Source organism: Ranitomeya variabilis, chromosome 2 (genome assembly GCF_051348905.1).
Source record: "Ranitomeya variabilis isolate aRanVar5 chromosome 2, aRanVar5.hap1, whole genome shotgun sequence".
NCBI lineage: Eukaryota > Metazoa > Chordata > Amphibia > Anura > Dendrobatidae > Ranitomeya > Ranitomeya variabilis.
Window position 1 is genome coordinate 198,555,497 of NC_135233.1, and position 14,125 is coordinate 198,569,621.

The 14,125-nt window shown below is 50.9% G+C and overlaps 1 protein-coding gene across 1 annotated transcript in view; it reads right to left on the reverse strand.

Moving 5' to 3' along the window:
• The window catches only part of MPP1 (MAGUK p55 scaffold protein 1), a 30,361-nt gene extending 19,212 nt beyond the window's left edge, over window positions 1-11,149 (reverse strand). The window contains exons 1-8 of the mRNA XM_077283450.1: window positions 10,566-11,149; window positions 7,560-7,688; window positions 6,162-6,240; window positions 5,566-5,651; window positions 4,998-5,066; window positions 4,102-4,292; window positions 3,232-3,335; window positions 3,075-3,155 (exon numbers count right to left, since the gene is read on the reverse strand). Of these exons, the coding sequence (XP_077139565.1) occupies window positions 3,075-3,155; window positions 3,232-3,335; window positions 4,102-4,292; window positions 4,998-5,066; window positions 5,566-5,651; window positions 6,162-6,240; window positions 7,560-7,688; window positions 10,566-10,679 (853 nt within the window). The 5' untranslated portion in view covers window positions 10,680-11,149. The remainder of the gene's footprint in view (window positions 1-3,074; window positions 3,156-3,231; window positions 3,336-4,101; window positions 4,293-4,997; window positions 5,067-5,565; window positions 5,652-6,161; window positions 6,241-7,559; window positions 7,689-10,565) is intronic.
• Window positions 11,150-14,125: the final 2,976 nt, after the last annotated feature.

Here is a 14,125-nt window from a genome sequence, read left to right on the forward strand (position 1 = left end):
GTCCAGCGTCTGGAGTTCCTAGGCATGGAATTCGACACCTTTCGGGCTCAGGTCTTCCTCCCCAAGGAGAATTTTCTCTCTCTTCGTCGGGGTGTCAGCACTAAAGGGTCCGAACCCTCTGTCCATCCGTCTCGCCATGAGGGTTCTGGGGAAGATGGTTGCTTCTATGGAAGCGGTTCCCTATGCGCAGTTCCACTCTCGTCCCCTCCAGCTGGCCCTTCTGTCTGCCTGGGACAGGAACCCCCTTTCCCTGTATCGTCCGTTTCGCCTCTCTCCCAAGGTGAAACAGGCCCTCTCCTGGTGGACTCTGTCCTCCTCCATTCTGTGCGGGAGGTCATTTCTCCCTCCCCGCTGGCAGGTGATCACCACCGACACCAGTCTCCAGGGTTGGGGAGCGGTCTTTCTCCATCTCACAGCCCAGGGCCGCTGGACTGCTCAGGAGGCGTGCCTCCCTATCAACCTCATGGAAATCAGAGCCATCTTCCTAGCCCTCGTCCGCTGGCAGTCCCTCCTCTCGGGAAAGCCGGTCGGCATTCAGTCGGACAACGCCACAGCCATGGCATACATAAACCACCAGGGAGGGACTCGCAGCAGTCAAGTCATGGCGGAAGTGACGAGAATTCTCCGTTGGGCGGAGGGTCACGTTCCCTCTGTCAGCAGTCCACATCCCAGGGGTGGACAATTGGGAAGCCAACTTTCTAAGTCGCCAGGGCATCGTGGCGGGCGAGTGGTCTCTTCTTCCCGCAATCTTCAACCAGATTTGCCAGCGGTGGGGCGTTCCAGACGTCGACTTGATGGCCTCCCGGGCAAACAATAAAGTTCCCCAGTACGTCTCCAGATCTCGGGATCCAATGGCCACAGGAGTCGACGCCCTCGTGATCTCGTGGGCCCAGTTCCACATGCCCTATCTGTTCCCGCCTCTCCCCTTAATCCCAAGGGTCGTAAAGAAGATCAAGTCAGAAGGGGTCCCCGCACTCTTGGTAGCCCCAGATTGGCCTCGCAGGGCCTGGTATGCGGAACTGGTGAACATGCTATCGGATGTTCCGTGGAGGCTTCCGGATCTTCTTTCGCAGGGGCCCCTCTTCCACCCGAATTCTCGGTCTCTGAATTTAACGGTATGGCCGTTGAGGCCGCGGTCCTGAAGAACGCAGGTTTTTCTCATAGCGTCATCCAGACTATGATAAGAGCGAGAAAACCGGCTTCCTCGCGTATTTACCACAGATGTTGGAAGGCCTTCTTCCGGTGGTGTCAGGACAACAATCTGTTTCCTATGACCTTTTCCCTTCCTTCCTTTCTCAGCTTCCTTCAAACGGGTCTAGATTCAGGTCTTTCCCTTAGCACCTTGAAGGGTCAGATCTCCGCTCTTTCTGTTCTTTTTCAAAGATACCTGGCTTCCCTGCACCAGGTGAGGACCTTCATCCAGGGGGTCGCTCATATAGCTCCCCCTTATCGTTCTCCTGTCGAGCCTTGGGATCTCAACCTCGTCTTGGACGCCCTCCAGCGGGCGCCCTTTGAACCGCTTCAGGACGTTTCCTTCTCACTTCTATCCTGGAAGGTAGCCTTTTTGGTCGCCATCACCTCCATTAGAAGGGTGTCAGAGCTGGCGGCTTTATCCTGTCGTTCTCCCTTTCTAGTCCTGCATCAGGACAAAGGTTCTTCGTCTGGTTCCTTCCTTCTTACCGATGGTAGTCTCATCTTTTCACATCAATGAGGACATTGTCCTCCCTTCCTTTTGCCCTTCCCCGGTTCATCCCTTGGAGAAATCTCTTCACAAGTTGGATGTGGTCAGGACTATCCGGATTTACCTCACCAGAACTGCCTCCTTTCGCCAGGCCGATCCTCTGTTCGTCGTCTCGGATGGGCGTCGAAAGGGGCTTCCCGCCTCCAAGTCCACAATTGCGCGTTGGATCCGTTCGGCGGTTCTGGAAGCATACCGTGTCCAAGACAAACGGCCCCCTTCGGGGGTAAAGGCTCACTCTACCCGGGCTGTGGGAGCTTCCTGGGCAGTTCGTCACCAAGCCTCGGCCTCACAGATTTGCAAGGACGCGACGTGGTCATCCATTCACACCTTTGTCAAATTCTACAAGGTGCATACTCAGGCTTCTGCGGACGCGAGCCTGGGTAGGAGGATACTGCAGGCGGCGGTTTCTCACCGGCCGACCTAACTCCTCTTTTTCTACAGAATATCCCACCCTAGGGACTGCTTTTGGACGTCCCATGGTTACCTGTGTCCCCCAATGAGGCGAGAAAGAAAGAGGGATTTTGGGTTCTTACCGTAAAATCTCTTTTTTGGAGCCTTCATTGGGGGACACAGCACCCTCCCTTGAAGTTGTACAGTGTTGGCCAATTGGCCGTTGTTGTGGGTTGGTACATATAAAACTCAACCCATTACCTGTTCCTACTACTGCTTTTGCACCAACTGAGTTGCCTGGTGCCTGTAGGAGGGTGTATACTGCCATGGAGGAGTTATTTCTTCTTTATTTGCATAGTGTCAGCCTCCTAGTGACAGCAGCATACACCCATGGTTACTTGTGTCCCCCAATGAAGGCTCCAAGAAAGATTTTACGGTAAGAACCAAAAATCCCTCTTTTTGATACAAGTCCAGCAATCCCTTTACATGGCTGCTCCGTTACTCTATTACTGAGAAATCAGGGTTTGAATTGATGAGCAAATAAGGCTTAAGAACTATGGTAGATCTGAAGCATCTGTCACTCCAGCTCTGATCTGCAGCCTCTGTCACTCCAACTCTATTCCCCACCTAACACCGCTTCCTCGTGCTTGACTGACAGCCTCTGTAGGACTTCAGGCAAAGAAACTTTCCATCCTGCAAGAGGAGGCAGCGCTGGGCGAGGATTAGAGCTGGAGTGACAGAGGCTTCAGCTCTACAAATAGTTCTCCAAACGACAGTCATGTTATTCATGCGATTTATAGATGCATGCCTTATTAACAAGTACAATACATATTAATTACGGCATCATGGGATCAAGAAAGAACCTTTTTGGTGCCACAGTTATCTGGACATTTTTACCACCAAATATCATCGAACATGTATTTTCCGGCTACTCCTCCATTACCAATGAGCACAAGGGTTCTTCTCTTAAACGCTGGGAGAGACACCACTTCTTCATAAGACACCACATCCAGCTGATCGAAAACTGCAAAGAGAAGGAGGATAAAAACAACAGGTCCAGATACAGTCCGACAGCGCCATATGTCGCGGTGTATACTCACTAGAACTATGCTTGGCCAAGTATTTATCCTTGCATTTCTTCTTTTTGCTAAAGGGGCTACACGTCTGAGGTATCTGGTTGCTCGTGTTGGTGCTGGCTACACGCCTACAATAATCCAGAGTGAAAAGTATTAAAGGGTATTCCTTGCCAAAAGACTGCACATGGTGGCTTCTGTGCGTGTTTGGCTCCTGCAGTGTCAGAGTACAACTTCACCTCCCTGTCCAATCAGCACTGGCTGCCGGCGGATGCGCGACCCCGTGCGCAACCAGAGGCCACCGACGCGCGACTAGTGCACAGCAACCGTCTGACGCAGATATAAGAGGGGGGAATCAGGGGTCACCCGCAGCACGCACCGACACAGAGCTATCTGCTCCGGCATGGTCAGTGTGTACACGAATGAGGCTTCAATACAGGCAGCTTAGGGATGTCAGTCGCCACAAGGGGAGGAGTGGAAGAAGGTAACGAAGCGAGAAGATGTATGCACTGAAGCTCTCTCATAAAATAGTTTAAATACATAAGTTAAATCTGCACCACCAGTGTGATTTTTATAAGGGCAAAGTCTCCTAGATGGATATATTAATAGTTTAAGCTCAATGTTGGGGCAACAGACTCCTTGTATAGACCTGCTCTCCCCCAGAGGGCGACATGTGAGTTGATGACCACCATTACACACCCTGCGATCATCCTGCACGAGCCCTATTAGGGAGAATAAGACGTGTGCACAATAGGCCCTACGTGTCGCCTCTGTAACCGACCACCAAGTGTCCAGCACCTTCTCTTTCCAAGCGCTTGGTCAGACGGTGCAGGAGTGAACAGCAGCAAAATCCTTAAAATGCAACTGAAAAGAAGCTTCTTTGTGAAGAAGGCTCACCACTCCTGCAGTTCAGGTGACGGTACGAGTCCGGCTTTCTCTTCCCCTTGCTTCTTTCCCTGCCACCAATTGGAGTCGTCCTTGTTTATGATTTGCAGAACATCTCCAGTGTTAAAGCGCAGACCTGCCTCTCGGCAAGGAATCAGCGAGTCCGAGAGGGGGTCATAATCAAAGAGCGCGCGGACAAACATCTAGGGAAAAGAAATCTAGTGAACGCATGTACAGATGATCACACAGCAGAAGTGACTTACAATGCCAGATGACCGAGGACCACCATACAAAGTAGATGGCCATTGGCTGAATGATCCTTCCACTCGGCGGGCAGCCATTTCAGCCGGCCGGCCCTACACAGGAGCGCTCCGGTGTTCTCTATGAGAAAGCTGCTGCCCGACATGAGCCAATGACTTCTCTCAATGTGACTGGCAGTCGGAAAGCAGACATACCCAAATAACATCCTTCCCGATATTCAGTCAGCTGACGCCATCATATACATTAGAGAGTCGGTCAAACCCATCAAAAAAGTGGACCCCAAATCATTCCGCCCACCCGGTCCAAAGTTGGCTCTCCGCTGCTGCTCAGGTCTCAGTGTTTTGGCTTCAAAGGTGACATCCCTTTGACAGCTCATATCACCTCTGCAGCCAATGAGGTCGGCATCAACATGACGTCACTGCTGTAGACAAAACATGAGTCAGGGGTATCACCGGAGAGCCAACCCTCGGCTGGGGAGGGCAAGTACTATCTGATTTTGCTCTATTACATGATTGGAAAAGTTTGGTATCTACTTTTGCAAAAGTGCAAAACCCCTTAAATGGCTGGCATGTAAGACCCCTGCAGTGGCAGGTCACTGCTTCCATGGATGTTGTTGGGGGTTTCAGAAGCTGGACCTGTAGATTTACCTGCAGTGGGAGCTTGCGGCTGCTTTGTGTTGGCGACACCTTCAGAGTGACACTTCCTTTGCTTTCTTTCTACAGCAGGAAAGAGAACATTTGATATTTCGTTAGCAGCTGTCATCTACTGTACAAGGTGCAGTCACAGGACATTTCGGATGTATGTTCATGATTGTCAGCAGAATCCCCAAAGTGTGATTGCTCAGATACAAATTCAGATCTGTATGGGGGAGGGGACCAAAATCCCAGCTGCAGTGTGCGAAAACCTGGTCAAGAACTACAGGAAACGTCTGACCTCTGTAATTGCAAACAAAGGTTTCTGTACCAAATATTAAGTTCTGTTTTTCTATTGTATCAAATACTTATTTCATGCAACAAAATGCAAATTGATTATGTAAAAATCCTACAATGTGATTTTCTGGATTTTTTTAGATTCTGCCTGTCACAGGTGAAGTGTACCTGATAAAAATTACAGACCTCTCCATTCTTTGTAGGTGGGAAAACTTGTAAAAATCAGCAGTGAATCACTTATTTTCCCCAATATATAAGACTTCCAAACGTTCCCTTAGTTCCTCACCAAAATGCTCTGCAAATGGTCCACGCTTTGGTTTTGGACAAGTTTTCCATTGATTTCCAGGATTTCATCACCAACGTGCAGCGAACCTTCCATCAAAACAAATAATATGTGAAAATCACAGATCTGAGCCGTCGGGTCTCATGTCAGTCAGTTAATCATTTTATAGGCGTTAATTCCATTGAAATTAAAACATTTGCAAAAGATCTTCAGTACAAATTTCCTATCATTTTGGGGCTATGACGGCGATGAATCTCTAGTCACAGATGAGTGCTGTGGATCACGACCCTCTCGCGTCCTCCCCAATCGCCTGATTCACCCTAAACTAAAACTCCTGCTCGGAACAAGTAGAAGCAGCTCCCTGTAGTGCGACACCAGTGACCCGCTCTGTTACAATGGGGGCGCATAGGTTTGCATAAGACTTGTGTACACAAAATGGTACAGTAGTTTTATGAAACTCTAGGGGGGCGAGATACATCGAGCTAAAAGTGGCAAAATTCTGGTGTAATTTGTGCCTGAAAAATAAATAAATGAATAATGAACATTAACTTCAAAGAAAGGAAGGGGGAAAAAAAAAAAATCCAAGAAGCAAAAATTACCTTGCCGGTGAATGAGTCCGCCATGTAAAATGCGAGCAACAACACATTTCTGCTGTGAATTCAGTTTAAGGGTGATGCCCTACAACAGGCAAAAAGAAAAAACACCGTAGAGCTACACAATCAGTGAAAACCAACAGCTAACCAGGAAGGACGCCAATATACAGCGGGGGAAGGTAAAGGATAGAAAACACTGTCACAGAGCCAGCCGGGTCCAAGGAAAACAACGTACCACCTATTACGGGATAGACGATAACCTGAGGATCGGGAAGGACTGGCGGAATGCACCACCCTCCCCACCACCACTGAGTGGCAGCACGCACTCCCCTCCCCACCACCGCTGTGTGGCAGCACGCACTCCCCTCCCCACCACCGCTGTGTGGCAGCACGCACTCCCCTCCCCACCACCACTGAGTGGCAGCACGCACTCCCCTCCCCACCACCGCTGTGTGGCAGCACGCACTCCCCTCCCCACCACCGCTGTGTGGCAGCACGCACTCCCCTCCCCACCACCGCTGTGTGGCAGCACGCACTCCCCTCCCCACCACCGCTGTGTGGCAGCACGCACTCCCCTCCCCACCACCGCTGTGTGGCAGCACGCACTCCCCTCCCCACCACCGCTGTGTGGCAGCACGCACTCCCCTCCCCACCACCGCTGTGTGGCAGCACGCACTCCCCTCCCCACCACCGCTGTGTGGCAGCACGCACTCCCCTCCCCACCACCGCTGTGTGGCAGCACGCACTCCCCTCCCCACCACCGCTGTGTGGCAGCACGCACTCCCCTCCCCACCACCGCTGTGTGGCAGCACGCACTCCCCTCCCCACCACCGCTGTGTGGCAGCACGCACTCCCCTCCCCACCACCGCTGTGTGGCAGCACGCACTCCCCTCCCCACCACCGCTGTGTGGCAGCACGCACTCCCCTCCCCACCACCGCTGTGTGGCAGCACGCACCCCCCTCCACCACCGCTGAGTGGCATCATGCACCTCCCCACCACCGCTGAGTGGCATCACGCACCCCCCTCCTCACCACCGCTGAGTGGCAGCACCCACCCCCTCCCCACCACCGCTGTGTCAATGTTAGCACCACCTAAAATGTTAGATCTAAAAGACAACAAGGTTCTAGGCAGGATGACCCTGATGTATGGCCGCCAGACCCCAGCCTAGTACCCCAGGTACATAGGAGGCTGCTGCATGGACTGGTGCTAATAGTCTCATGTTCTGGCAGAATACTTGAGGGTCTTCCCCAGACTTCCGCCCACAGACCAGCTGTTGTGGCCTGTGACCTTTTAACTAGCAGAAGTAGATGAGGTTGTCTTTTATTAAAGAAAAAAGATATAAGCCAGCACTTTCCGTCCCAGACTTCCCCTTTTCATTTCCTCAGCCCCCCACCCCCGCTTACCATAGGTTCCTCAGTCTCCCTTTCAAATTGCACCAGTCGGACCCTTTTCTTTTCCTCGGGACATCCGGGGGCCGCAGATCCATTGGTGTAAAACTCTTCTGCTAAAACATTAGATGGGGACGAAAATCCCTATTAAAGGAAAGAATGAAAAGAATGAGCGGCATTGATGTGAACAGAAGCGACTTTATAAGGACACTTGGGGGGAATATACAGGGTGCGGCTCCCCACGGGGACAACGCCTCTCCCACCCACAATGGCAGCGTGATTTTGTCACAGTGACGCTGCCCATGTTGATCCACCCACGCCGTGAAGTCCTGATAATCTGCTTGTATTCAGCCGACCGGAGACAAAGTTGACCTGTGCTTGTCTGTGTCTGCTCACATGACGTGCACAATGATCACTGGTGCGACTGTTCGTCCCCGTACACGTTCCAGTGCTGCGACGGTCAATGGTTCAGAAGGAAGGTTTGGATGAGCGCCCGTCCAGTCAATCATTTGCCCGTGTAATTAGGCTTTAACACGCTAGTTACAGACTAGGGCGAGAGCACAGAGTCCATTTAAAAAGGGGTTATCAATTAGTGAACAAACCATTTAAAAAAAAAAAAAAAAAAAAAGAAGAGAAAAGGGAAGCGTTTTCTGGTTTTGGAAAACTTAATGGCATTACTTACCCTCCCCAGGTCCAGCTCCTGGTATCTTATCTGTCAGATGCACTGCAGCCAATAACAGCGTAGCAGCTCGTGTCATCAACTGAGATGAATGATTGGCTGCAGTGCCATTGACGTGACCAGACAGTAGTAGACACCAGGAGCAAAGGCGGAGGAGCCTCAGTGCAGGACCCAGGATGGGGGAGTACAGCACACTTTGTTTTGCAAAACTTTGTTAATGATTGTCAAATTCTTCTGATTATAAAGTAATAAGAAATGTGTCCTGATTGGAGTCATAAATACAAGATCTCTGTCCGTCAAACGCTTCTGTCGGTGACCATCATCTAGGGGAAAGACCGAGCGGCTGCCTCCTGCCCCCCAGGAGTGGACATTAAACATGGCCACCTATCGTGCAATCATCGGGGTAGATAGGAAGGCAAAAAAGCTCCTGATCATCCCCCGGTGCGTACACATGCCAAGGATCGTATGACCATGAAGCAAAACAATTCATCGGATTGTTTATGGCAAAGCAAACAAAAGTAAAAATAAAATGACGGCGTGACGGTATCAGTGACCGTTCTGCCCCCGGTAGTGTACAGAGGTGTGAATCAGTGACCGTTCTGCCCCCGGTAGTGTACAGAGGGGAGAATCAGCGACCGTCCTGCCCCCGGTAGTGTGTACAGAGGGGAGAATCAGCGACTGTTCTGCCCCCGGTAGTGTGTACAGAGAGGTGAATCAGCGACTGTTCTGCCCCCGGTAGTGTGTACAGAGGTGTGAATCAGCGACCGTTCTGCCCCCGGTAGTGTGTACAGAGCGGTGACCGGTGCAGAAATCTGCGCAGTATGTGAGGGACGAGTCTGCAGGAGACTTGAAGCCCCCGGGGTGACGCAGCTCTGCAGTAAGGCTACTTTCACACTAGCGTCGTATGACGAATTGCGTCGTTGCGACGTACCGACGCTAGCAGTGAATGCGCCGCACAACGGGGGCAGCGGATGCTGCTTTTCAACGCATCCGCTGCCCCATTGTGAGGTGCGGGGAGGAGGGGGCGGAGTTCCGGCCACAACGCACCAAAAAACGTTACATGCAACGTTTTTTGGTGGCGACGGTCCGACGCAACAGTCGCACGACGGTTGCGACGTGTGGCAATGCGTCGCACTGCGTCGCTAATGCAAGTCAATGGAGAAAAAACGCATCCTGCAAGCACTTTTACAGGATGCATTTTTTCTACAAAACGACGCATAGCGACGTGCAGTGCACAACGCTAGTGTGAAAGTAGCCTAAGTCGGCCGTTCCCAATCACTGCTCCCTACACTCAGCCTCTATTAGCTGCTCATAACCTACAGAATGCACCGCACGTACGAAGGGTTGATGAGCGCTGGGCGACAGTGGCCTGATCAGGAGCACGCTGCACCGCCCGAATCACTACAGGCCTGAGTGGTGGGACAACGGGGGGCATCGCCCACATAAGCGGAACATGCTCCATCGCACAGATAATGGGGACATCTCGCAGATAACAACTACTGCAACACCCTCCTCTGTGGCCTCCCCGCTAACTCTCTTGCACTGCTCCAGTCTGTCCTCAACTCTGCTGCCTGGCTAATCCACCTCTCCTCGCTACTCCTCCCCTCTGCAAATCCCTACACTGGCTCCCAATTCCCCAACAAATCCAGTTCAAACTACTAACACTGACCTATAAAGCCATCCACAACCTGTCCCCTCCCTATATCTCTGAACTAATCTCCCACTATCTTCCCTCACGTAATCTCCAATCCTCCCAAGACCTCCTACTCTCCTCCACACTTATTCGTTCCTCACACAACCGCCTCCAAGATTTCTCCCGAGTATCCCCCATCCTCTGGAATTCCATGCCTCAACACGTCCGACTATCCACCACCCTCGGATCCTTCAGACGGAACCTGAAAACCCATCTCTTCAGGAAAGCCTACAATAACCGAGCTGCCGCCTCACCAACCGCCAGAGCTGCCGCCTCACCAACCGCCAGAGCTGCCGCCTCACCAACCGCCAGAGCTGCCGCCTCACCAACCGCCAGAGCTGCCGCCTCACCAACCGCCAGAGCTGCCGCCTCACCAACCGCCAGAGCTGCAGCACACCGACCTCCTGCCTCTTCCCCATTATCCTGTAGAATGTAAGTCCACAAGGACAGGGTCCTCTCCCCTCTGTACCAGTTTGTCATTGTAAATTTGTGTACTGTAAATGATATCTATAACCCTGTATGTAACCCCTTTCTCATGTACAGCACCATGGAATTAATGGTGCTATATAAATAATAACAACGGGGGGCATCATACAGATAACGGGGGGGGCTGCTCCATAGCGCAGATGGCGGTAGTGCCCCCCGGTACCTGGGTCGCCGCCCGGCTCTGCAGCAGGGTCTCCAGGTAGAGGTCGGACAGAGCGGATCTCATGCTCGGGCTGTCGCAGCGGCTGATTTCTGAGCGCTCGAACTTCAGCGTCATCTCTCCGACCGGCTGCTCAGGAACCTCCGCGGGCTCTTCCCTCCGCTCCGGGCTGTTTCTTCCCTCCGCTCCGGGCTGTTCCTTCCCTCTGCTCTTCCCTCCGCTCCGGGCTCTTCTGTTCCTTCCTCTCCTCCGCCTCCTGCCCTCTCACCCCTTTATCTGCGCAGAACAGGCGCTGACTCAGGGAAGACGCAGGGTAATAGCGATAATAAACCTGCAAGGCGCGCACAATGTGCAGGTCAGGGAGTCCCCGCGCTCAGCCGCCGCTCCCTCCCGCCGGACATTGCGCGTTCCCGCGCGCGCGTCTCCGTGTAGCTCTATTCCGCGCTGCGGTATCACGCCCCCCTCCGCAGAGCCGCCGGGACGTATAATGCCGGCGCTCGCCGCGTCACAGTGCCGTTATCACACCTCCGTTATGTGAGATGGTACGGCCGGGGGTCACATGACCGTCACTGGAACGGTCATGTGATGACAGAGCCCTAGGGGGGAAACGCAGACGACTGCTCCCTGGTCATGTGACGCAACGGGGCGTGGTTGTGTGAGTGACGTCGGCAGCTGGGATTGCAGTAAACAAGGGGCTGTGAGACAAGCAGGACAGTGAGGGACGGCGGCCGAGAGCGGACACACCAGCGCTGCTGCGCCCCCATATACGTTACTTAAAAGGGGTTGTCCATTGTGTATTCTATATAAAGTGAGCGTTCCCTGCCCGTGTGCTCCTTGGTGACAGGCCGCCAGTGTAACTATTCTACTTATTCTGCTGCTTGAGGTGAAAAATTAAATGGCTCCTCATCCCCCCAAAACCATTAGAAAAGTGCGAAAATAGAAGCATAACATTAGAGGGGCCCCGGCAGTCCCATCCTCTGTGCACAGACACAGGCAGCTGTGATTGGCTGCAGCGGTAACACAATGAGAACCATTCCCTGAAATAGTGACAGTGTCGCCGCCTTGTGGGCAGCCTGTGCCATCACATGATGCAGCCAGTGTCGTGAGCAGCCTGCAAGAAAACATTCCAAAAGTGCAGTTTTTTCATTCCACGAACGCCAACAAAATAGTATAAAAAAGTCGCATGTAAAGAAAAATGGCGTCACTGAGAGCAGCAGCTCGTCCGGAAAACAACCCCCTGCTGCAGCTGTCAGAGTGCCAGGGTGAAAAAAGGGGAGTAAAGTGTCTTTTTAGCAAGAAATGTAAAAAAAGGGAATAAATGTGGTCTGTGTCCTGGTGCCGATCCACAGGAGGAAGCCGTCTCCTCACTGACCTGCATGGTCAATGGCGCTAGGAAAAACAAACCAAACCTTTAGTTCTTTCTGCCTCCCCCCAGTCTGCACACATGCTCAGTAGTGTGATCTACAGCTGTTTGGTGCCAGAACTGAGGCCGCGCGGGGTCCATAGTGATCCCACCGGCCTCACAGTGAATGGTTGGGCCGGGATCCAGCATAGAACCTAGATAAATGTGACTCTAGGCTTATAAGCAATCCAAAATGTCACAGGCTCCAAAATCCCCCTCTCAGGTCCGCCATCTGCCAGCGTAAAAACACAGGGTCTCCATGTCACTGGTGGGAAAGCATCAGTGGCTCCATACACCAATCCGGCAAAGTCCAAAGCCAAATTCTCTCCCACCCTTCTGAGCCCCACGGTGCCAAATCCGCAGTTATCGTCCAGATGTAGTCACACAACTTCTGAATCCTGACATGTGCGGTGTGCTCGCTGTCAGGATTCACCAGTATTGCCCATGATAGCGAGCCGTGACATTACCATCCTGTGCCGACTAGACGTGCTCAGCTCCTTTCATTTCACTGGCACTGAGAGGAGCCAGTCATGTCAAGTCGGAATGTGCCAGAAGTATGCAAATCACATTCTTGTGGTCATGTGCCCTCCAATTCTCTTTGGGTGCTGACAGGATTTAGACGTGTGCAGTCACATAGAATGACTGTAGACTTTTATCAGAAGACCTATATCCACCATACATGTACTGTGCAGGTCGGTGGCGGGTGTATGGACGAGGCTCATGGGGTAAGTCTGTCCCATGCACAGTAGGTAATGGCTGAGTGTTACAGCCAGGACCTGCCTCCAACAACAGCGATTGTTAAACTGTTAAATGCCTGTCACGACTCTGTTGTCGTGAGTTTTGGGACCATGGGCTCCTTCTCTGTCCCTAACGCTACGGTCACCCTAGCTCACCCTGTTTCCCAGATTACTTTTGATGGTGAAGATGCCAGGGCCACATACCTTGCCTTAGCTCCTGAATCTGCCCTCCATTTATACCCTTCTCCCACCCAGGGAAGAGGGGAAGAGTAGTGTACTGTAATACACCAACCACACTCCAAACTAACAAGGTAATAAGAACAGGGATAAATGCCATTCGTACAAATATACCCACACATACAACAGAGGAATACATCGGGGAGTGGAGGATGGAGAAAAACCAAAGTAGGAGAAGGAGGGGGATAAGTACACACCCAAAACCTAGCAATAGTCCCAGATTAAGGCTGCCGTCACACTAGCAGTATTTGGTCAGTATTTTACATCAGTATTTGTAAGCCAAAACCAGGAGAGGAACAATTAGAGGAAAAGTATAATAGAAACATATGCACCACTTCTGTATTATCACCCACTCCTGGTTTTGGCTTACAAATGCTGATGTAAAATACTGACCAAATACTGAGCGTGTGATGGCAGCCTAAGGCATCATACCCATATGCGAGAAAAAAACGGTTCGCAATAAACAGACGAGTGACATGCGAGTACAATGCGATTTTCACACCTAGCTTCCGATTTACATCCGAGTGCATTGAGATTGCTATCCGATTGCAATGTGATTTTAACATGAGCTTCTAATATATATTAGATATATATAATAGATAGATAGATAGAAAAGTCGGCAATTCCTGTGCGCTTACAGTAAAATCACACTGACAGGTTAGAATAGAATAGATAAAATAGATATATACACATAGAATAGATGTATGTATATACTGTGTATATATATATATATATATAGAGAGAGAGAGAGATGTCAGTGACACATATATACAGTATTTACACTACCGTTCAAAAGTTTAGGGTCACTTAGAAATTTCCTTATTTTTGAAAGAAAAGCACAGTTTTTTTTTCCAATGAAGCTAACATTAAATGATTCAGAAATAAACTCTATATATTGTTAACGTGGTAAATTACTATTCTAGCTGCAAATGTTTGGTTTCTAATGCAATATCTTCATAAGTGTATAGAGGCCAATTTCCAACAACCATCACTCCAGTGTTCTTATTATTATTATTTATTATTATAGCGCCATATATTCCATAGCGCTTTACATGTGAGGAGGGGTATACATAATACTTAATATACATAATATGGTACTTTGTGCTTGCTAACTGTGTAAGAAGGCTAATGGATGGTTAGAATACCCTTGAAAACCCTTGTGCAAGTATGTTAGCACAGCTGAAAAC